The sequence below is a fragment of the Canis lupus genome, chromosome 29 (assembly GCF_003254725.2).
Source record: "Canis lupus dingo isolate Sandy chromosome 29, ASM325472v2, whole genome shotgun sequence".
NCBI lineage: Eukaryota > Metazoa > Chordata > Mammalia > Carnivora > Canidae > Canis > Canis lupus.
Genome location: NC_064271.1, coordinates 19,425,833 through 19,450,280, shown reverse-complemented (window position 1 = coordinate 19,450,280; position 24,448 = coordinate 19,425,833). Strand labels below are relative to the sequence as shown.

The window sequence follows — 24,448 nt, the reverse complement described above, 5'->3', positions numbered from 1 at the left end:
TTAAAGTCAACTGTGTTTCTGAAATTTCATAAAAGTAGAGTACATTTCCAGAGTTTCTTACTTGTGTTTTAAAAAATACAGGTTTCAGTGACACCTAGGTGGATCAGTCAGTTGAGCATCCAACTCTTGGTTTTGGCGCAGGTCATGATCCCAGGGTAGTGAGATTGAGCTTGGAGTGGGGCGTCGTCCTCAGTGGGGAGTCTGTTTAGGCTTCTTTTCCTCTCCCTTTGCGCTTACCCACACTCACATGCGTATGCTCACTCTCTCTAAAATAAATAAATCTTTTTTTTTTCTTAAGATTTCTTATTTATTTATTCATGAGAGGCAGAGACACAGGCAGAGGGAGAAGCAGGCTCCATGCAGGGAGCCTGTCGTGGGACTCGATCCCGGGTCTCCAGGATCACGCCCTGGGCGGAAAGTACTACTAAACTGCTGAGCCACCTGGGCTGTCCTAAATAAATCTTAAAAAAAAAAAAAAAATGTGAGTTTCAGAGTGAGTCCTACTCCCAAGATGTAACACTTTTGTCACAGTCAGCATTGTACAGCTTGGAATAGTGGTGTGGTGTCCATCTTCCTTACTGTATCTTTAGGGAAAGTAAAGGTTTCAGGAGATTCAGTGAAATTTAAAAACAAAATGTCAAAAGATGAATATGAACCCAGCAGTAAGACACATGAGGAAAAGTCAGGGGCTAGTTATTTCACTGAAAGAAAAGATTAGGAAGGGGCACCAGGGTGGCTCAGTCAGTTAAGTGTCTTGCCTTCAGCTCAGGTATGATCCTGGGGTCCTGGGATCGAGCCGCTCCCCCTACTTGTAGGTGCTATCTGTCTGTATTGCGCATGTGTGCACTCTCTCTCTCTCTCTCTCTCTCAAATAAATATTCTTTTAAAAGAGGAAAAGAAAAGAAAGTGTTTAATAACGATCTCAAGGAGATAAAGGAAGGTTGATTGCTTACCAGCTATATTCTTTTCACTGAAGGGGAGAAACTAGTGTTTCCAAACCCTACAGTGCCTATGAATCACCTCTGGGGTCTCATTACAAGATAAACGCACCTTTTAATGGGGCCCAAGGCTCTGCATTTCTGAGGAGCCCCAGAAGATCCAGCATTGCTGGCCCTCCCACTGCACGCTGAGCAGAAATGAGGCAAAAGAGGGCCAGACAGAGCAAGAACTAGGTGCGGTCGCTGTGGCTGTCCTGGTACTAGCCCCGGAGCTGACGTGCGGCCTCCATCCCTGGGTCGGCTGGGGGGTAGGGCATCGTGCAAATAACCGCTGTAGTCATACTTGGAAGTAGTACTTTTTCAGGGTTCTTCCAGTTCTTTGAGTATAATTTCAAAGTGTCAGCGAGTGTTATGTTTTTTCTAAATCTGTTTATTTGATATGTTGAAAAGCCACCCATTTCCATGGAAACTTGCACATCATAAAAATGTAGCACAGAAATTAAATCCAGCACCTGATAGTTGTTTTGAATGAAATGTCAAAGATTAGTTCCTAGAGAATACTAGGCCCGAAGTCAGGATTTTCACTGTTGCCCAAGCAGGTGAGCATTCTGTTAAGATGGAAGAGGGCCGGAGTTCGTGCTGAGCCCGAAGACAGTAAGCGCCTCCCGTTTGCTGGGCAAGCTTCTGTGACCGGGCGCCGCCCCTGTTCTGCCGTTACTCTGGTTACGCTGCGGCAGTGTTCTTTGTATGAGAACTGTGTGGACAGAACATAACATTTTCATCACTTTTAAAGCTATTTCAGTTTTTCCAGCCCCTCATCCTCCATCTTCATTCTAAATAATACAGTTGGGAAGAAATTTATGACCAACTTTATAGTAATCTTACTGTCCTAGACATTCGGAAGTGAAGGATAACAAAGGTTCTAACCACATTTCTCTTTGAAAAGAAAAGAAAAGCATCCCCTTTTTTGAAATCCCCTTCCCTAAGTATCATCATTAACATTTTATAGTTTTTACTGCCTACCTGTTTAGGGGTAGGTTTGTAATGTTTTCTAATCCCAGCATTAGTTTAGGTACACATTTCAGAAAGACTGCAGGTTAGTCCTTAGATCTCAAACATATTGTCATATTCATGTATTTATAGCTGAATTTCCATTTTCTCTAATTCCATTGTGTCTTATTTTCCTTGATGTAGTATGTAAAAGAGATGTTTGAAATATAGCCCCGTATTTATGGATGATTTTTTGAAGCTTTCTGTTAGATTTATAAAAGTGTTTTTTCCTCTTGAAATACAATAGCTGCCTTCCTTGAAAAACTTGCTTTCACATTAAGTTCAAAATTTCTGAGTTAATTTGGTTTTCTTTGGTTTGCAATACATCTAAATAAAGTTCCTTTTGTTTATTTCTTATCATGTAGTAGCTGTTACTTTTTGTGGAATTTTGAAGATATGAAAAGTAATGGTAACTGTAGGGTCTCTCAAACAAGAGCTTAGAACTGACCTTATTCCCCTCCTTATCGCCAACCATACTCTTTTGCTAGTTCATAAATAAAAGTGTAGATTTCAAGAAGTGAGGTTTCTATTGGCGATAGATTTATTTTTTGCTAGCTTATAACTTAATCATTTTGCACCAGCCTATGGCCTGTTTGTGTTCTTTCCTTTATTCCTCTGAATTTCATCCTTGTTTTGTGTCAGACACTGTCTAGATTGTAACTGTATTTGTAATTGCCCAAAATGCAGGGTAATAAGTAGGCATTTATAAAGTTAGGATTAGAAGTCTGGATCGGTGTTTTTTCCATAAACCAGCCATATTAGGGTGTCTCTAAGGGAAGTGAGAGAAGTCATGGTACGCCCAAATTTATCATTGTTTCAAGCCACAATGCAGTGTATTTTTCTGAGTATAAGGTATGGTATCCTGGCTAGATCAGGAGCCTTTATTTTCATCAGCTGGAAATTTACTGAACCTATGTAGTTTCAACTAGTAGGCCAACAAAGAGACTTAAGATCTCCTCACTGGGTACAATCTAAAGTTGACATTTTTATCATAAATACCAGTATCACTTTTAAGTGGAAAAGAGAGGAGGAAGCATGGAATGACAGGTCTTGGCCTCATAGTAGTATGAAAGGCATCTCCTGGAAAAAGATCAATTGCCTAGGGTGTCTGGGGCTCACAGGGAAGTTGTAGACGTTGGGTGTGGAAAGGTTGGGCTTTACCAAAATGTATGTGTCCTTAAATTCTACCACCACCACCTGATCAGGGACTTAGACATTTTCCTAGAGAGTTGAAGTGAGAATTTGAAGCCAACTCAGTAAAGTTTCTTTTAGGAAAAGGAACCTGGCAACATTGTGTAAGGAGAATTGGAGAGAAGTTATAAGCAGGAAAATATCTTGAGAGTCCCAGCCTGAGTCAATGAGGGGCTTGACCAAAGTCGGAAGGCCTGGAGGTACTGTTGTACTTCTCAATGTAGATCATGCATTGGTTTGGTGTTTTGTTTTGTTTTTTTGTTTTTGGTTTTGTTTTAATTAGGAAAAGCAAGGAACAAGTATGGATTATTTTATTATCCTGGAAATTGTTTTAAATGCAAATAAACTTTTGCATTGGTTTGTTTTTTTCTTTATGCATTTGGATATATCTTTCCTAGGGTAGAGTTGTCTTGCAAAGGGCAACTGTGCCTCCCTTTCCTTCTGACACTAGTTTTCGGTCTGATACAAAACTGGAGAGTCTGGGTTTGTGTGGAACCTGCAGCCTTCCCAGAGTTAAGAGAGTAGACTTCGCCTTATCTTGTCATCAGTGAAGGGGTGTGCTTATGTGGGAAGAAACAGAATTTGAAAATTAGGAAATAAAACTAGACAATCCTTTACTGCCTTATTTCACTAGCATCTTTGGGGAATGAGGTCCAGGTATAAGCGATCTGGTAAGTAGACAGCATCCACTCTCGGCTGACCTGTTTTGTTTTGTTTTTTTCCTGAAGTCTTTTTTTTTTTTTTTTTTTTTTTCCCCATGAAATTTACCACCTCCAAATGTTGGTTACTCCTTTGGGGAATGCCCTCCTCTTGTTGCTTCTGTGACATGCGGTTCTGTGGTTTTTCTCCTCCTTGTTGGCTGCTTTCTTTTCTACATCTGCTCCTTCCTCCCACTCCCTAAGTGGAGCAGCAGCAGAGTGATCTGATCACACTTGTGTTTAAAAACTTAATTCTCGGAGAGAGCGGATGCCAGAGAAGCAGGAAGGGCAAGAGGAAACATTTCCAGTAATGATGTCTTACTGAGAAGCAACACAATGATAGAGAGAAGAGGCAGGTGTAGGAAAGGCCCCAGAACAGCGAAGCATAAGGCCCCAGGAGCATCTGTTGCCTTTAGCAAGGCAGGAACGTTTGAATGGAACTGGCTGGCTGCACAGCACACCCGCTTGGCTTGTGCTTGTGGCCGCACAGCCAGGTTGCAGGCCTCAGAGGCAGTGAGAATGTGGGCTTAGAACCAGGCATAGCAAGTGAGCAGTGACATCGAGGGTACACTTAATTGGGTGATTTTCTTTACAAGTTATTGGGAATAAATGGAGAGTAAGTTGTTTTATTTTCTTTTTTTAACGCACTGCATTATAACTGTTTGAAATTAATTGTTGGCTTTAATGACATTTCAGGATTCTAGGCCAGAGTGGCATATTAAGCTGTCTTTAGAAAACATGGCATATGAAATTGGGTTAGAAATTGATGGACCTATTCTCACTTGCCTAAGAATAAGGTTACTTACTTGTAAACTTTTCTTTTCTCCAAAACATCATATGGTAACTCTTACAAATCAGACTATCTAGGCAAAATACAAGTGTCATTTTCCTTCTGATACTAAAGTAACTCAGGAGCTCTTTTTAAACAACTTCCTCAACTTGTCATTTAATTTAAAGTATAGGAGTTTTATATACCATAGAGTTTGGAGTTTAGTGTTATGCTTCTATCACCTATGACCTTATATCATAACAAAAAAAAATTTGTACATTCATAATCTCCTTTTCTTGACCATCTAACTCAGAATGGCCAAGAGCCACACTTCAGCTTTAATAAATGTCCACAATAGGGATCCCTGGGTGGCTCAGCAGTTTGGCGCCTGCCTTCGGCCCAGGGTGTGATCCTAGAGACCTGGGATGAGGTCCCACATCGGGGTCTCTGCATGGAGCCTGCTTCTCCCTCTGCCTGTGTCTCTACCTGCCTCTCTCTCTCTCCCTCTCTCTCTGTCTCTCTATGTGTGTCTCATGAATAAATAAATAAAATCTTAAAAATAAAATAAAATAAATGTTCACAGGACCTGCCTGTGTGTGACTAAAAAATTTCCTATTAGTCCAGCCAAAGTTAGTCTAACGACAGCTGAATTCAAAGAAATTAATGTAGCTTTTATGCTTAGATCTCTAGTCTCTCCCAAGTGGGGCCTCACAGCCTCGTATGAAATAAGACTGTTCAATCAAGTTCATCTTTCAAGTTCTTTCAAGTTCAGAAAAATCCGTTGATTACTTCAGGGCAAAGTAAATGCCAATGTGCTTGAGAAATCAGTGTATATTTGTGGAAATACAGTAATCAGGTAGGCCCTGAAACCACAGAGGTCTGTGCTGAAATCCCAGCTTTGCAGTATCTGCTCATGTGGTCGCCAACACGTGGCTTAACCTCCCTAAGTCACAGCTTTGCCAGCTTTACTTGTCTGTCTTTTTATTTTTAGAAGTATTTTTCTTATTACAAGATGATTACACAGTTACTTATTTAGCTTTGCCAGGTTTAAAGTGGGGGCAATAAAAACAAAAATCATGCATTAGATGCCTTGATTTGGGTCTGGCCTGTGTTAGGCCCAGAATAAAGTGTGTCTGTTACTGTGTGTTGTCATTTTGTTCTATGACTGGCTCATATGTATTTTATCACAAAGACCCTGGAAGTCAACTGGTTGACTTCCATCAACTTTTGTCTTTAAGAGGGAAAAAAAAAATACTCTCTAATCAACTACCTTTCCATGGGCCCAAGATGATGATGTTTGTCTTTTTACAGGCAGCCGTTTGGCAGCTCTCCAGATGACTTGCTGTGTCCACATCCTGCAGCAGAATCTCCGAGTGATGAAGGAGCTCTCCTGGACCAGCTCTATTTAGCCTTGCGGAATTTCGATGGACTGGAGGAGATTGACAGGGCTCTCGGAATACCCGAGCTGGTCAGCCAGGTACGCACAGAGGGAGGCTGGTGGGGCTGAGCACTCTTGTGGAGACAAAGTTATCCATTTTCTTTGGTTTACAGATGACCTGCAGGCCACTTTTTAGAATACTTCTTTACCTCCTGACAAGCTAATGCTGTTTTCTTTCTCCCCTTCCTTGTTACTCCCACATCAACTTTAGCCCAAGAGCGGAAAATACTAAAAATGTGCTTTACATATAATTTGGGTTATTGAACTGAAAGGCAGCGTCGAGGCCAGCTCACCTGATGACAGGGAGGGACACACAAGGGGCAGAAAACAGGCAAGTCAGGAACAGAGCATTGCTGCTCTATGACCTAGAATCCTTTCGTCTGAAGAACCAGTCAGCATCCATGACATGACATCCTGTTAATCTTGACATTTGTCGGCTGGTGATAGGAAGCTATTGTCTGCAAAAACACCTTGTGGGGATCCCTGGGTGGCTCAGCGGTTTAGCACCTGCCTTCAGCCCAGGGTATGATCCTGGAGACCCTGGATCAAGCCCCACATCGGGCTTCCTGCATGGAGCCTGCTTCTCCCTCTGCCTGTGTCTCTGCCTCTGTCTCTCTCTGTGTCTCACATGAATAAATAAATAAAATCTTAAAAAAAAAAAAAAAAAAAAAAAAACCACCTTGCAGTGAGTTAGCAGAAGTCATTTTAGAGGTAGCTGCAGTTAATTAGTCATTTTTACCTTTGTGTGGGTGGAACCCACAATAATTTGGGGGATATTTCAGCATAAATGGGAATTTAAGGAAGTTAACTAGTCTTCACATGTTTATTTAGCTTTCCTCCTCCTGATAATTTAAGTCAGTTCAAGTAATTCTCTGCTTTAAGAGGACTTTATAGCAATATAATAAGCAACCTAATACAGTCTTGTGTAATAGTATAGTATTTTCTCTGTCTGGCTACCCAGCTAACTTTGTGGGAAGCAGGCCCCCTGGCTTACTTTGTGAAGAGTAGCAACAGCAACAGATTTTTATAAGATGATCACAGTCGTGGTACTATCTTCCTTTGTTCTCAGCACAAATCATCTTTATTTCTTATTGCTGAAAAGGACCTTCCCATGTCCAGTCTACTTCTCAGACACGGCATGTCAGGAGGGTATGTCAGAAAGGTGATGCAGAGTCATTGGAGGCTTCTCTAAAGCACAGAAACAGTATTGTCATAATTCCTGCAGCCCAGCAGACATAAGGGGGAGTGAAGACTTGTCAATTCATATCGAGAACAGCAGAATGGAAAGAAATGACTTAAGAGCTACATGATCTAATAACTTGAAGTAAATCGAGAAGGGAGCATGGAATTTAAATATTTCCTGTGTGGCTAGTTTGCTTTGCCTTTGTGGTAGTTAGAAACCAGCCTTCAGAACTGTCATGCTCGAGTTTTGTTCAAGTGACATTTAAAAGTGTGGCTACTGGGATTGGCGGGTGACTTGTAGCATTGTTTTTTATCAATGCTAGTGTCGTTTCATCATTAATATTTTTAGTCTTTTTTTTTTTTATCTATTTGTCATCCATTGTCAGTATAGTATCATCTTATTAAACTGAATGACAGAAACGTTTATTGAGTGGAGTCGGGAAATGGAGAATACAAATGGATTTATTCAGACCCATCAGAGTTGTGTGTTTTCTTTAAAAATGGAAGTTAATTAAATGTCTTCCCTGTTACAGAGAGGCAAATATTTAAAGTCCTGAGATACTTCTGTAGGTGTAGTTAGAGCAGTAATTGAACAGTGAATGGTTTCCCCGGTACGTTCCATCACATTTTTAACATTCCTCTCGAGAGGGCAGTGGGCCCAGTTCTCCCGGGTGGGCCTCAGGGCCACACTGACAGTGAGCCCAGGGTCCTGGGAGGTGCCCACGCCTCCACTCTAACTTGGATAGACTGGTCTGAGCAAGGCCTAGGACATGACTAAGCTAAAGAAAAGTTTAAGAGATGGCTTTTGCTGTTGGGTTCTGCCCTCCTTATATCAGGGGTTTTGCAGCAGTCACTCCTAGAAGTAGAAGGAAGACGAGAATTGGCCAGACACAGACACACAGGAGCCACCTGGGTCTGAGGTGCTCCCCCTTGCAGAAGTTCTGGATTTTCCACGCCTGCCTCATTCTCACCCAGATAGATGAGGTAGCCATTAGAAACCAAGAACGATGAACACATTAAATATGTCTGGTAGGTGGCAAAGATGCAGGGAATCCTGGCAGCCACAGGAAACAGTTACATAGAGGCAGTGTGTCACACTGGTGAAGAGCCCAGCTGCTGAATCACAGACTGGATTGGAACCCACTGTTTCTCTAGCCAGATAGGCTTACTGCAACCTGCTTCGCATCTCCAGGTCTCAGCTTTTGTTATCCGCAAAATGGGAATAACGGTGGTGGGCAGCTAGGTACCAAGGTGGTTGTCTAATTATAGTGATTGGTACGGGAATGAATAATTGGTGAAAAAATGTAACACTTCTAGGGAGCATTTGCATTTCAGAGTCTGCGTCTGTCTCCGATTAGCAGAGTGAGGAGGCGGCATCCCTAGTCATGGCCTGCTTCTCCCTTCCCTTGGAAGAAGTGTGGCTGGGAGTCGGCCCAACCCCACTTCTCTCCTCACAAACCTGGATATGTTGAACAAAGATATTCCCTAGGAAGAAAAGTGGAGTCAAGCTAGTACCTTTGCGTAGTTTGGTACAGTGTAACAAGGTTCAGACGTGACAGTGATAAAAAAAATCACCTTATACTTACTCTGCTGTTTTTAGTGGTTTTATTTATTTGTTTGTTTGTTATCTGGGGGCTTTCTCTTCAGAGCCAAGCAGTAGATCCGGAACAGTTCTCAAGTCAGGACTCCAACATCATGCTGGAGCAGAAGGCTGCAGTTTTCCCGCAACAGTATGCGTCTCAGGCACAGATGGCGCAGGGTAGCTATCCTCCCATGCAAGATCCCAACTTTCATACCATGGGACAGCGGCCTAGCTATGCCACACTCCGCATGCAGCCCAGACCTGGCCTCAGGCCCACCGGCCTCGTGCAGAACCAGCCAAATCAGCTGAGGCTCCAGCTGCAGCATCGCCTCCAGGCACAGCAGGTGTGCTCTTCATGGGTGCCTGGAGAGGTGAGGGGTGGGGGGCAGGTTGAGGTGCGATGGCATGACCATCATGTGTCCTTGGAGAAGCCTTAACACTCATCTCATTCCTGCTAAGATGATCCTCCATCTCATGCTCTTTTCTGCTTTACTGATTTCCCTCCCGCCTCCTCCACTAACTCCACTGTAGCACAGAGTAGCTGTCCTTCTGTTGGCCATCCCTATTATTTATTAACAATCTAGCTCTCTGAGCCTCTGTTTTCTTGTTTGTAAAACACGGCTGTTGTATGGTGTGGTGCAATGTGTGTATGAGTAAAAGGACTTCACACGTGGTTTCTAACCCAGTGTGAGCACTCAGGACGATAGTAGCTCCTGTCCTTAGTCCTGTCTCAGGACAGAAATAGTCACTATTAGCTGAATGGTGCAGCAGTGCTGCCTTATGAACACCTAGTTAGCTCAAGAAAATGTATTCTCATTGAAACAAGCTGAGATGGATTTCTATAAACAGTCCAAAATACTTTCTCAGTTATAAGCAATATGAAACCTCACTGGTAATTAGCTTTTTAAGGGAATTCAGCTGTAAACCATAGGGTTTCAGTATCTAATGACATTCAGAGGTTGTGTTCGGGAGGGTGATTTCTCCAGAAAGGTGATGTGAAATATATTGTTTTTAAAATGTACTGATTCTTCTGTGTGTATGTATTTAGAATCGCCAGCCACTTATGAATCAAATCAGCAATGTTTCAAATGTGAACTTGACTCTGAGGCCTGGAGTACCAACACAGGTAGGGAGCAGTCCAGCCCAGTGTCTGTTGAATTTGTCTTTCATTTCTTCCCCTCGATATCCCTTGCAAAGTAACTCAGAAGGCCATACAACCCAGATCAGCATGGTGGATCTTTTAGGTCATTCAGATGTCCATTTAGCCTGTCACTTTTCTTTTTTTTTTTTTTTTTTAAGATTTATTTATTTGAGAGAGAGAGCACGCACATACAAGCTCGCATGCACACTGTGGGGAGAAGCAGAGGGAAAGAGAAACTCGAGCAGACTCCTCAGTGAGCACAGAACCCACCTTGGGGCTCAGTCTCAGAACCCTGAGATCACGACCTGAGCTAAAAACCAAGAGTAGGGCGCTTAACCAACTGAGCCACCCAGGCACCCCTAGCCTGTCACTTTTGTAGTTTCCTCCTAAACACTGCCATTTTCACTGTCAGCTACAGTCAATTGTCATTATTTACTTTTGTTGCATTCTTTTTTTTTTAAGATTTTATTTATTTATTCATGAGAATACACAGAGGAGAGAGAGGCACAGGCAGAGGGAGAAGCAGGCTCCATGCAGGGAGCCCGACGTGGGAATGGATCCCCGGTCTCCAGGATCATGCCCTGGGCTGAAGGCGGCGCTAAACCGCTGAGCCACCAGGGCTGCCCACTTTTGTTGCATTCTTAAGGTTAATGCAAACACTGAATTAGTGAAGAGGAGAAATAAAGGGTTCGTGTCCTTCTAGCCTCTGGTGACATCGTCATCAGTCTATCAGTACATAACCATGTGTCATATGTGTTTCTGTTTGAAAACACCTTATGTAATATATATCATTGATCCGTTCCCTTGAACTGAGAGACAACAGCACTCTGACTCTGGCCTGAGTGAAGCTCATCTAATATGTTTTCCCCATAAGGCACATCACAGCCTCTTGCCTTTAGGAACACTGGCAGCACTGTAGCGCTACTCTTAGGAAGCACCGTACAGAGCAAAATGACAGGGGAAAGCACAGCAGAGTGAAAAATGCGGAACTGAACAGTCCACACAAAGGACGCTTCATTCACAGTATGAGGCTGAAACAAACAGGCAGAGTGTTGCCTCGTTTCAGCCTCGGGTAGGAATGATACACACCTTAGACATCTTGAATTTTTTTGCCTCTCTGCACATGTCTCTAAAATGATGGCAGTGCTGTGAATATGGAGTTGGGGGCTTCAAATAAATTTTACTAAGTAAGTTCACTGGTATGGAATCCATGGATAATGAGGACTGCCCTACCTGTTTGTATGCTCCTATCCCCCTCTCCCTCCCTACGCTCCCCGCTTTCTTCCTGCCTCTGTCCAGCCTCTTCTGATGTGCTTCGGGCCACATTTTGGCACAAATGATTTGGCTTTCCTCTAGACCAGAATGTCTCTTGAATGAGAATCCAAATTGCCATCTTTAAGGTTTATAGAGAGGACATTCGTCTTACAGAGAGGACTGGTGGTGTGAGGTGCTTTAGCTAACTGTGCCTCTCACAGTGAGTTCCGAGTGAACATTGAACTTACCCATGTAAATCATTGCAGATTTCAGAAAAAAACATCATCTCTGTAGGATGTAGAAGCTCACATTCTCACCCACCAGTCATTCAACCCTAAAGTGTTTTTTCTGTATAATTTTATTTTCCAGATGATTTTGTCCTGTTTCTAATAGGTAGTTTGTTTTTCCATCTGTGTCTTCCCCCACTGTTCCCTCTGTGTATTCCCTACCTCACCCCCGTTTTAGGCACCTATTAATGCACAGATGCTGGCCCAAAGACAGAGGGAAATCCTGAACCAGCATCTTCGACAGAGACAAATGCATCAGCAACAGCAAGTTCAGCAGCGAACATTGATGATGAGAGGCCAAGGGTTGAACATGACCTCGAGCATGGTGGCTCCTGGTGGCTTACCAGCAACTCTGAGCAACCCCCGGATGCCCCAGGCAAATGCACAGCAGTTTCCGTTTCCTCCAAACTACGGTACTGGTCTTCCATCCCCACCACCTTTCACCAGTCCTTTCTCCCCAGTGTTCCCCTGGTCCTGGGTCTCCACTCCTCTCACAAAGCTCTTTGCATGGCTCGCAGAGGAGTCTGGCTAACTTGGGGGTGGGGGGCAGCAGGGGCCTAGCGGGAGCCCCCAGGCCCAGCACCCTGCCCACCAGTCTCTCAGCTCAGGTACCACCTTTTCTCTGAGGGCAGGTCTTTTAAGAATGACCGAAGGAAGTACGCATGTGTCTGGTCCCATCAGTCATGTGTGTGAGTGTGTATGAGAACATGTTTTATGTCAGCATCTGTAAACACAGGTGCACGCGTATATGTTTGTTTTTGAAAACCTCTGAGTCTGAACAAATCTATTGAACAAATCAATAGATATATAAAAAGTTGAAAGACCTATGTAAATGCAAGTATTAGACATTCTATAATTTTAGAAAAAAAGATGATGCCAAATCTTTAATGAATAGATGATTCCTCAAAAGCATGATCTAGAAACCCCAGTGGAGGGCTTCTTGGTTTTCTTCATGTTGATGTGTAGCTTAATGTCGTCTTAAAAGACAAATGTGTAATGTCATAAATGTTAATATTTGTTTACCTGTCATGTTCAATTGTTGAATTATTGATAAAAGTAACTGCTTGTTTTAACGTTAGTATTCAAAATGATTTTACCTATCTTTCGCCAGTTACCTATAAATAAGTATCAAGTCTGTGTGGTGCCTACATTCATGTCTCCTATTTCTTTAAAGAAACAGATACTGTGCAGCTTTTTCTGTGTGATCATGGACTTTTCTTTCACAGCTAATCTAAGTACTAATTAAATCTGCACATTGCACACATCTAGACAGAAGCGCACTTCCTTTACTGTCCTACTTGAAATTTCCTGAGTTGCCGCCTTTGTTTCAAAGCTTCTTTCTCCTGTGTCCTTTTTGATGACTTTGAAAAGGCTCCTAAAAAGTTCCTCTCTCCTTTTAGTGTAAATGTCACTTGTTTCTAAACTGAACAAGAAGCTTACATTCAATTTTTTTTTTCTGATTCTTGCTCCTTGTACTTAGCATTGAAGTACTGTAGAGCCCTTTAGAGAGATGAAACAAGCTAATTATGATGCAGTCACTTGTTTTTTTAAAAATGCATTGATTTCATCATAGAATAATGACTTAATTCAATAAAAAAATTATTCACATGTGTTAACTTTTTTTTTAATGATTTTTTATTTCTTTTTATTTATGATAGTCACACAGAGAGAGAGAGAGAGGCAGAGACACAGGCAGAGGGAGAAGCAGGCTCCATGCACCGGGAGCCCGACGTGGGATTCGATCCCGGGTCTCCAGGATCGCGCCCTGGGCCAAAGGCAGGCGCCAAACCGCTGCGCCACCCAGGGATCCCACATGTGTTAACTTCTAGATAGCTGAAGTTCAATCTGATTTAAAGTTTAAACATTCCAATCTGGGGCAGCCTGGATGGCTCAGCGGTTTAGCACCGCCTTCGGCCCAGGTTGTGACCCTGGAGACCCGAGATCGAGTCCCATGTCAGGCTCCCTGCATGGAGCCTGCTTCTCCCTCTGCCTGTGTCTCTGCCTCTCTCTCTGTGCCTCTCAGGAATAAATAAATAAAATCTTTTTTTTTTAAAGATCTGTAGTCATATATAAAAATTTAAAGACTGTCTCAGGTAAAAGAGAAATACACCTCTTTGACTCATTCTTGATTTGGAGAAAGATAAGGGGAAGGAACAGTATTTTCTCTATCGTCTCTAGTCACAGTGGTTAACATGGTTCTTAGGCACTCTTGTAACTACCATAAGCAATCAAGATAGGGAAATTTGCTTCGTGCATTTTATCCCAGTTTGGAATCTGTTGAAGATGTATGTTATTAACCAGCGCATGATCAGGTTTTTGAAAGTAATTTTCTATGTGTATGTAATTTGTTCTCTTTTCTTCCGCTTAGTCTCTGCAATAAAACTAACACTATCCTTTGGATTTCTGTTTTTGTTTTTTAAGGAATAAGTCAGCAACCTGATCCAGGCTTCACTGGGGCGACAACACCCCAGAGCCCTCTGATGTCACCCAGAATGGCACATACCCAGAGCCCCATGATGCAGCAGTCTCAGGCTAATCCAGCCTACCAGGCCTCCTCTGACATGAATGGGTGGGCGCAGGGGAATATGGGTGGAAACAGGTATGCTGTGTTTCTGTGTCTTTTTGATATAAATGATCCACCAGGGAGTCTTTCTGTAGGCCACCTCTCTTTTCTGTATTTTTCCTTTTTTTTTTTTTTAAATTAAGTAAGCTCTATCCCCAACATGGGGCATAAACTAACAACCCTGAGATCAAGAGTCACATGTTTGGGATGCCTGGGTGGTTGAGCAGTTGAGCATCTGCCTTCAGCTCAGGGTGTGACCCTGGGGTCTCAGGATCTAGTCCCACATCGGGCTCCCTGCATGGAGCCTGCTTCTCCCTCTGCCTGTGTCTCTGCCTCTCTCTGTGTCTCTCATGAATAAATAAATAAAATCTTTAAAAAACAAAAAAAAGAGTCACATGGTTCTACCAACTAAGCCAGCCAGGTGTCCCATCTTTTCTGTATTTTTCTTAACTTTTTTGCTTCAGCAAGCAATGCCAAATAAACTACTAAGTAAGGAAGTTTACTTTTCCTATGGCAGAAGTTACCAGAATTTACAAAAGCTTAGCATATCGTTTCCTTGGGAATAAAAGGCGCTCCCTTTAGAAGGTTGCACCCCACCAATTTAAGCTAGAAACTGCTATGGAAGGCAGTGCTCTACAAGCCATCCTTTATTAGTACCTGTAGTAAAAGCAAACAAGTAAAAGCTTGTTGGGTACAGAAGTGAAAGTGGAAAATAGAACCCTAGACCTTCCTGGTGATGTAAGGAAAAGAGAGGAGCGTGATCACCGCTGCAGCCTCATTGAGTACTTCCCCTACCATTTCTGACTTCACCTCTGCTGGCTGCCCCACCCTGGGTTCTTTCAGCCTGGACTTATTCTGAAGTAAATGCCTGAGGAGCAAGTGCTCAAAACTGCCTGCCTGTTTGCCCCACAACTCTTGACATTTTAATCTTTTCCTTATGTTCTAGCATGTTTTCACAACAGTCCCCACCACACTTTGGGCAACAAGCAAACACCAGCATGTACAATAACAATATGAACATCAATGTATCCATGGCGACCAACACGGGTGGGATGAACAACATGAACCAGATGACAGGACAGATCAGCATGACCTCAGTGACCTCCGTGCCTACGTCGGGGCTGTCCTCCATGGGTCCCGAGCAGGTGAGCACCCTGAGAAGCAGACCTTTGTCTTCTGATCGTAACTTTTTGTCTATTTCTGCATTCAGTGTATCTTTCCATGTACTTAACATCTGCCATCAACTCCCACATTTATTTTGATGAGTGTTTTCTCAACCTTACTTTAACCTGTTAGTGTGATTAACAGAAATACTTGTCAATGATGAAATAAACATGAAAGGATTCCTGACTACTCAAGGATCTTCTAAAATATTTCTTAACTTTGCCACTTAATTTATTTGAGGAACTTAGCAATAACTAAAGTGAATCTCTAAAAATGGAATGGTAAATGTACTTCTTAAATAGTCTTATTTTGGATTGATAGTTTAAGAACTTATTTTCTCCTAAGCGAAAAACCCAGATGAATCCAAAAGGCCAAACTAATTGCCAGCCATCCAATTAGCTTCATTTCCTACTCTCCACACCCCCTATCCAATTAACTTTAAATGATACTTCACTTGTGCAGGGAGACTGGCACTAATCATCTGAAAACTATTCTTTATTATCTTGGGGCTGTGAGTGCTGTGGTTTTCTGGTCAATATTTTTTAAAGAATTCTGCTTGGCAGCCTGGGTGGCTCAGCGGTTTAGCACCGCCTTCGGCCCAGGGCCTGATCCTGGGGGTTGGGTCCCACACCAGGCTCCCTGCATGGAGCCTGCTTCTCCCTCTGCCTGTGTCTCTGCCTCTGTGTGTGTGTGTGTGTGTGTGTGTGTGTCCCATGAATAAATAAAATCTCAAAAAATAAATAAAGAATTCTGCTTAAGACTAATTCTGAGTAAGACAAATGCATACCAGCTTCACCTGGTAGCAAAGAGACTCAAAGCATTGATATCTCAGGTAGCCAGCCTGGGCTTCAGTCAGTGATAGCTGATCCACAGGTAAAGATATTAGGGGTTGTTTGTTTGTTTGTTTGTTTTTTAATCATTTTATTTATTCATGAGAGACACAGAGAGAGACAGAGACACAGGCAGAGGGAGCAGCAGGCTCCATGCAGGGAGCCTGATGTGGGACTCGATCCTGGGTCTCCGGGATCACGCCTTGGGCTGAAGGCAGGCGCTAAACCACTGGGCCACCCAGGGATCCCCAAGATATTAGTTAATAATTTTTTAATTATGTTTACAGAAGACCTCATTTCTAAAGGGCACTGAATGCTTGGCATCCTACTACCACGGTAGTCCATGCAAAGTAGAGATGTGGCAAGGACTCTGAGTCTTATTTCATACATGGAAATCAAGGCATGTAAAGTTTAAATGACTTAATAAGTCACTGACAGAACTTGTGTTTCAGTTAGATCATAATTGTGAAAATGGTGAAAGATTCAGAGTTTGATTAGGTCTGTTTAAGCTGATGTTGGTAAACCATGATTAGTAAATTTTACAATGTCTCAATGTTTTATTCTACAAAAAGATATTAATAAAAATGCAGAGTGGTGCATGAGAAAATTTAAAGCCCTTTCAATTTAAGAAAGCTGTGTGTGATAATTTGCGCTTCTTGTAATTGAACTGATGGTGGCTAAATGCCTTTTTGGGTAAATTAAAAGCAGACATAATTAAAGATACACTTTTATCTTTTCAGTGGAGAAAACATAGTGTTGATTTTGAGTTTTCTACAAAAAGGAGCCCGTGGTGGTTCCTGGTTTGCTTTCTAGGGAAGCGATACAAAGCAACAGACACTGAGATGGTCTAGCCTACCAGGAGTCCCGCTCAGCCAGCCTGGAAGTAAACTGGTGCATTTTTAATAATCCAGATTGCTTCTGTGTAGGAACTTTTGCATAGATTTTTTTTTTAAGATTTTATTTATTTATTCATGAGAGACACACAGAGAGAGGCAGAGACACAGGCAGAGGGAGAAGCAGGCTCCATGCAGGGAGCCCGACGTGGGACTCGATCCTGGGTCTCCAGGATCACGCCCTGGGCTGAAGGCGGTGCTAAACCGCTGAGCCACCCAGGCTGCCTGGAACTTTTGCATAGATTTAAACTTTCTGAATATCAGAATTAATTTGGAAACCCAAGAATTACAACTGCCACCTATATACAGTATTAGTATTTGTACCTTTGTAATTTGTGCAAGAATTGTATGAATGCTAATGAATAGTTCAGTTGGTTGTAGAAGATTCACAAAATTCAGCACTGTTGGGTACTCAGACTTGCTCTTGCTAATCAACAACTTGCCTAAACAATGAAGGTATTAGGAGCTTCTCAGATGGCTTTAAAGGCCCACATTTGAATCATGGGTCTAATTTGAACCCACCGAAAGGGCAAACCTGTTAAGTCATGAAAATGTTTCCAGTATTATCATCTGTCAAATCTCTACACAGAATGCAGACTTTAATTGTGAAGGCAGTGTAAGTAATTTCTTGTTCCTCCATACTCCCCTGAAAACCTAAGCATGGGAGAGTAGGTACAGGGGTGGAGCCGTTTCCATGTAGCCGTCTTTCCCCATCATTCTAATCCTGATGACCAAGACGAGGAGGGAGGTTTGATGGCTTGCTTGCTCCTAGTACACTTTTGGATGTCCTACTGACTATAGCCAATGCCCTGTCTTGTGCCCTCAGGTTAATGATCCTGCTCTGAGGGGAGGCAACCTTTTCCCAAACCAGCTGCCTGGAATGGATATGATTAAGCAGGAGGGAGACGCATCACGGGTAAGAAACAGCAAAGAAATATGTGAATACGGCAGTAAGGGGAACATGGATATTTTATAGACCAAAATTGGCAGATAAACTGTCAGCCACTAGATTAAAGACAGTTGTAACACTTGTGATTTTTAAAAACATCTTGTAATTTTATCTGGCATACAATGGTTTTCTGTGAATACTTATTTTTTAAGCTCATTTTAATTGAGCTAATGGTGGCATATGAATTAACACTAATTTTGCTCTGGAATGGTATTATTATAGCAAAGCAAAAAAAAAGTAGCAATGAATCAGTCATGTTAGGGCAAACTTTATTTTTACTTTTTCTGAATCATAATGTTAGATTTTCAGGAGGATAAAGAGGAGCTAACTTACAGTTGTTCTCTATCCCTTAATTAGGTGTATGTTTATTCTTTTTAAGGATTTTTTTCTGTATTTTATTTTGTTTAGGCAACAGTCATGTATATTATTTGCCTATTCAACACTTGTTCTAAGAAGAGTGATAGATATTACCATGTTCAATCAAATCTTGAAAAAGAATAGTCAGTATTTAGAACCCAACTGAATTATGTGCCTAGCAGCAGATCTGTTAACAAGAAGGTTCTGTGAGCAGTTTAGCACATAGATAAATGGGCCTGTGGGGCCCTCTCAAGGTAATGGATACAATCCCTAGCAATAGATAACTTTTTTTTTTTTTTTTTTTTTAAGTTAAAAATTTTCTCTCCGGGCACCTGGGTGGCTCAGTGGTTGAGCATCTGCCTTTGGCTCAGGTCATGATCCCAGCATCCTAGGATTGAGTCTCATTTCAGGCTCCTCGCAGGGAGCCTGCTTCTCCCTCTGCCTGTGTCTTTGCCTCTGTCTCTGTGTCTCTCATGAATAAATAAAATCTTAAAAAAAAAATTCTTTCAATGGAGAAAATGTAGGATTGATGTTCAATTTCCTACAAAAAAAGTGAATCTTGGATGGTTTTGTTAATATCTAAGTTTAAAAAGTAATAGATCCAGGGGTGCCTGGGTGGCTCTGTGGGTTAAGGGTCTGCCTTGGGCCCGGGTCATGATGCCGGTATCCTGAGCCCCATATCAGGTTCCCTGCTCAGTGGGGAGTCTGCTTCTCTCTCTCCCTCTCCCACTGCCCCTCCTCCCGCTCATGCGTGCTTGTGTGCACACTCTCTCTCAAGAAAAAAACTTTAAAAAAAAAAAAAAAGGAACCACAGTCACATACGACAGAGAGGCCCAAGGGTACCCAGATGTGCAGCTCATCTAAATGGTTAATGTTGTTACAGTGAATCAAACAGAAAATAGAATATATTTCATGTGTTTAGACTCTAAATGTGTCATTTACTGAAGTTTGAAGCCCCTTAGAGGGCTGGCGTCTTCCTGCCGCCAGTCCTGCTGCCCCCACCCCATTGCACTTCTCCGGGGAGTGGCCGCATAACCCAGCGACAGCCTGTGTGAGAAAGTGGAAGCATAACCCTGGAAACACTGACATTGGTGATAATTAGTCTTACACTAAAGGGTGGTCCATTTTAACCCAGAAGTGCCAGGGAGCTTAACTGCTGAGCACAAGAGAGCACATGTGAGCTCTGTGAGGGGAGGCAGGTGTGTGAGGGCCAGGATCACATTTCCGTCCCCGAACCCGTGACAGCAGGGACCGGCTCTCCCCTTGTCACCTTCGGTGGTGACTGCATACTAGGGCAGGCACCCTAATATTTTTTTTCCAGAATTCCAGAAACAGCCAACGGATATTGAGCACAGCCGAATTATCTGCCAAGAGCTTTACTGAAATTAGTTCACTGAAAGCCCCTCACAGCCATATGGTAGAACTCCTGTTTTGAGGGTGTCATGACTTGCCCCAGGTGCCACAACACTGGGAAGGGAACCCAGGCAGGCTACCCCATAAGTGTGTGTCCCCAGTGCCTGCACTCCACCACTGACTCCCCCAGAGGGGACATGCTCCTATGGCATGTTTCTAAGGCTTCATGCAAGTAACATTGGAGAAGGCCCCCCAAAAAAACAAATTGGTTGCTCTTCCCTTCTCTCTTTTTATAGATCCTGAAGGGAAAAGAAATCTTCGTACGTACTGTAGGGTAGGCAGACAGCAAACACTCAGCTACATATTGAGAAGAGTCCTCAGCTTCAGGCAACGGGATACTTAATCTCAGGTGGGGAAACCCTCTGACATGAGGAAAGGGAGTGGCCTTTTTTGGTCTCTAGTGTACAGAGGCCATGCCGGGCCCATCGAAGATATTTAGGCCTTCCCAACACTTACAGATGAGGAGACTGAGTCTCAGAGGATTGGGGGATTTGCCCAGGCCCACACAGCTAGTGGGGAGGGGGGGCATATATCACAGAGGGGAGGAGGATCACTCCAAGAAGCATCAGAGTGACTCAGGGACCTCCCAATCGCCAGAGGGGGGTCTGGGCAGTGGAGGTACAGGTGTAGGCAAGGTCGGCCAGTAGAACTGGGTATTTACCCTCATGCACATCTACGAACCCAACCGGTACTCCCTAAAACTAAATGGAAAGATTAGCATCACAAAAGGCAACTTTCAGTAAACCTAGGATGTTCTCTCCATCAAAAAGTACCTTTCTGGATCCACGGTGAGAAACCTCTGCCGGTTGTCCTCTAGCCTGGGCCATTTGCGCCCCTCCCACTTTGTTTTTCCCAGTCCCCCTCTTGAATCTTGCTTCCCCATCTGTACTTTGTTCGTGCTGAATGTTAAGGCCAGAGAACAGTCTGTCAGATACTCTTGTTTCCTCCAGGGAATAAAATGTACAGTATATCCCTTCTAATCCATGGGTAATAACGGGCAGTCAGTTTGTACTTGTCACCATACTACTGATGTGTGTACAGAAGGGGATCCAGTCATCTTTGTCCTCTTGTGTTTCTGTAATATGTCCTGCTGCTGTTGTGATTCAAGAACCTGTTTTCAGAATTTTTATTGGTAACTTGGTTCTATTTGTTGAGCTGGAAACCACTATGATTCATTCTTAATTGAATCTGTGTTCCACTTATCTTGAAACGGAGATTAAAATTGTACCTTGCTTAAAGCAGAGCTAGAATATACAACTGTGGATTCACCAAAACACCATTTAGAGAAAGGCAGTTATTTTATATAACTAAAGAGCCTTCGTTTTACAAGGACTTACAGTATTCCTCTACATTTTTCATATACTTAAACATACCAAAATCAAGTTTATTGGGCAGCTGCATAGCTCCTGTATAAAGTATAGCTGTAATTACTTGCATTTGCTAGTGTTCTGGAAATCCATCATTAACTGGGACCGGCTCTGAGGTGGTGATCATAATGGTGGTGAGAACATTCATTAAGCACTTTCCGTGTTGCGGGAAGTACTTAAACATTTCATGTACATCATTTTGTTTAATCCTCATGACAACCCTAGGAAGTATTAGGGACAGAAGACTAAGTGACTCCCCACCCCCTCAAAGTGACACAACTGGATGCCAGGCCAAGCAGTGTTCCTCTAGAGATGCATGTCATCGTCAGTGTTCTTTCAGTACACTGATCTGGGTATAGCTGCGTATTGATGCCCATTTGCGTTAACACTGCCTTTGGGACGCCTGGGTGGCTCAGCGGTTGAGCATCTGCCTTTGCCTCTGGAGCTGCTGGATCAAGTCCCATATCAGGCTCCTGCATGGAGGCCTGCTTCTCCCTCTGCCTCTCTCTGTCTCTCATGAATAATAAAATATTGAAAAAAAAAAAAAGAATACTGCCTTCAAGTTGCTAAGGATATGAATACTTCTCAATAGAATTAGTTTTTCTAGACTAACTGGAAAATTGAAGGATTTTTTTTCATATTTCGGTCGGAGCCATGGAGTATTTCTATATTAAATTATATAAGTGACACAAATTAGGAATAAAGCTGTAAGTCAGCTTTATAGTAGAGAGTACATGAACCGTTCTCTAAGAGGAACTCATCAGAGATCTTCTCACAGGCTGACGTGTCAAGCTTGGGAGAGCTGTGCGCTGGGCCAGGAATGAGCCCGCCTGTGCCCGCTAGCAGTTCACCTGGGTCTCTCTAAGGGACTGGGTGAAACTTCCTCACTCATCTTGTTTGAACTAGATCATCTCTAGTGGCCCTGATGTGCTAACTGTGTCTATCTAAATCCCAGCAGCAGTTACACATCCCCACAGCAACCGGTATTTCGTCTCGGGTAACTCAGACCGTGCCATTTATTTAATTGTCTACCTGGCCCACTCAGTGTTTTGATAGCAGTGACCAGAAACACGTTGTTATGGTTGTGTCCCCAGCACCTTTCACAGAGTCGATAATTAATATTTGCTACATGGATAAAATATCTTGGGGGGAAACAGTCAGTAACCGAAGGAAAGCACTGACAGAGACACGCACGAACCCAGCGAATACCTCTACAGGAGTCTTGCTCACCACGGCCCTGAGCGTTCAGTCACTCAGACGGTCGTGAAACCAGACCAGCCAAAAACTAGCAAGAGTACCCTAAGAGCCAAAGCCCCAGCTACTTAACTTGCTGAAGCCAGGAAGACAGGCCACGGAACCTTGGGAGTATCTCCATAAGGGAGAGTTAGTCAAGAGGGACATTTTGTTGAAAGTGGGTTTGTACTAGATGGTTTGAGCAACGATTAAGGAAGTAAAATTCCGAGGTACTTCACAATTTTCTCTGTTTTCCTGCAGAAATACTGCTGACACTGAAGGTAGCTGGTTGCTTCTCTCTTCAGCTGACTGGGCTCACTTGCTCCAAACACTTAGCAGCCTGGAGAGCCGCGTCTATTTGTTTTGACCCGATCGACCTGACAGCCATTTCTGCCAGAGCAAGGTCAGCAGATGGGCCTGGGCCCTGGCTCCCAGGGTAGAGTCCACTTGGCTGTGTCAGGAGGAGCTGCCTCCTCTCTTGACAGTCTGAAGCTCTCGTCCAGACAGTTGCTCAGTCTGTTCACTGCATTCACCTTAGTGCAATTTAGATCTCTCCTGCGGAGTAAATGTTGGCAGGCAAATTCATACCCGTGTCAGATTGAATGTACTTAAATGTATGTATCTAAGGAAAACAACCATGCTCTTGTTCTGTTCCTGTTTGGTTCCAGACACTGGTTTCTTGCTTTGTTTTCCCTGGCTAATCAGTCTAGTGCAAAAGATTAAGATTTCATCTCGGGGAAAGAAAAGAATTTAAAAAAACAAATCAAACTAAAGGTATTAGAAGCTAAAGCCTGCATTTGGGATGAAAGCAGAGCAGACACCATGGACAGCGCTCTATGTACAGAGACACCCAAGAAGTGAAGACCAATAAAGTCATAGTTGTATCTTTGTAGAAGCTCTAGAGACCATGTGGGAAAGAGTTTCCAGTTACCGAACAGATGAAAAGGAGCCTGTGAGAGGGCCGTTAACATTAACAAGTGCTTTTTCCTTTTTTTCCTTTGTCAGAATCAAACTAGTTCACCTAAATTGTGAATCAAGAAGAAATATTGTTCATTTCCAAACTAAGTTCCCTTTAGATTGCTCAGACAGCTTTGATTCACACCTCCTCTTCCCCATGTGGTCCTGACTCTTCCCTGCCCCTCTTGGCCTTCCCCACATCCCCCCACTTTCATTCATCATTTTAAAAAAAATTTTTAGAAAGCAACAGAAACCAGGTAAGCCCTTTATTTCCTTAAATGTTTTGCCAGCCACTTATCAATTGCTATTAAATTTCAGAAAAATGCATTTACTGGCAAGGAGAGGAGCCAAGTTAGGACTTGATCCCAATCAAACTAAGGATACCTGCTTTGGAAGCATGTCTATTCTGTTCCCCAGCAACACTGGCCCACAAAAATGGGCAAAAATAACAGTGTGTTTAAAATTGACAGCAGATATCACAACAGATTTAACCTCCGCCATGTGTTTTTTATTTTGTTTTTTAGCAGTGCTGACTAAGCCGAAGTTTTGTAAGGTACATAAAATCCAATTTATATGTAAACAAGCAATAATTTAAGTTGAGAACTTAAGTGTTTTAATTGTATCATTTTGTGAGGTATACATATTGTGGAATTGACTCAAAAATGAGGTACTTCAGTATTAAATTAGATATCTTCATAGCAATGTCTCCTAAAGGTGTTTTGTAAAGGATATCAATGCCTTGATTAGACCTAATTTGTAGACTTAAGACTTTTTATTTTCTAAACCTTGTGATTCTGCTCATAAATCATTTATCTAATCTATATGATATGCAGCCGCTGTAGGAACCAATTCTTGATTTTTATATGTTTATATTCTTTCTTAATGAACCTTAGAAAGACTACATGTTACTAAGCAGGCCACTTTTATGGTTGTTTTTCTTGCCCACTCTGGTAGGGGAATAATCTTTTATTAATTGGCGTCAGTTTCAAACAACCGCAATACCAAGAAACTGATGGCCTTTTTTGAGCTATTTCTCCCCAACCCCTAATACACATACTTTCTTTTTTTTTTTTTTTTTTTTTTTTTTTTTTTTTTTTAAATTTTTATTTATTTATGATAGTCACAGAGAGAAAGAGAGAGAGAGAGAGAGGCAGAGACATAGGCAGAGGGAGAAGCAGGCTCCATGCACCGG

General features: G+C 42.6%; 1 protein-coding gene and 1 long non-coding RNA gene across 15 annotated transcripts in view; one reads left to right on the top strand and one right to left on the bottom strand.

The window, feature by feature from the left end:
- NCOA2 (nuclear receptor coactivator 2) overlaps positions 1–24,353 on the top strand; it is a 293,591-nt gene extending 269,238 nt beyond the window's left edge. For 6 of the 14 annotated variants that reach the window (XM_049103794.1, XM_049103793.1, XM_049103795.1 and 3 more), the window contains 8 exons: positions 5,958–6,123; positions 8,914–9,192; positions 9,897–9,974; positions 11,709–11,943; positions 13,952–14,129; positions 15,040–15,238; positions 17,807–17,896; positions 19,936–20,163. In XM_049103794.1, the coding sequence (XP_048959751.1) occupies positions 5,958–6,123; positions 8,914–9,192; positions 9,897–9,974; positions 11,709–11,943; positions 13,952–14,129; positions 15,040–15,238; positions 17,807–17,896; positions 19,936–19,977 (1,267 nt within the window). In that variant the 3' untranslated portion in view covers positions 19,978–20,163. Of the gene's footprint in view, positions 1–5,957; positions 6,124–8,913; positions 9,193–9,896; positions 9,975–11,708; positions 11,944–13,951; positions 14,130–15,039; positions 15,239–17,806; positions 17,897–19,935; positions 20,169–22,560 lie in introns of those variants that run through there. The other 8 variants (XM_049103803.1, XM_049103796.1, XM_049103800.1 and 5 more) reach the window with 5 other exon arrangements.
- LOC118352804 (uncharacterized) lies at positions 894–22,563 on the bottom strand. Its single transcript, XR_004810566.2, has 3 exons — positions 20,473–22,563; positions 8,853–9,211; positions 894–1,692 (listed from the first exon to the last, which is right to left on the bottom strand). It is a non-coding gene; the product is annotated as an uncharacterized LOC118352804 (long non-coding RNA).
- Positions 24,354–24,448: the final 95 nt, after the last annotated feature.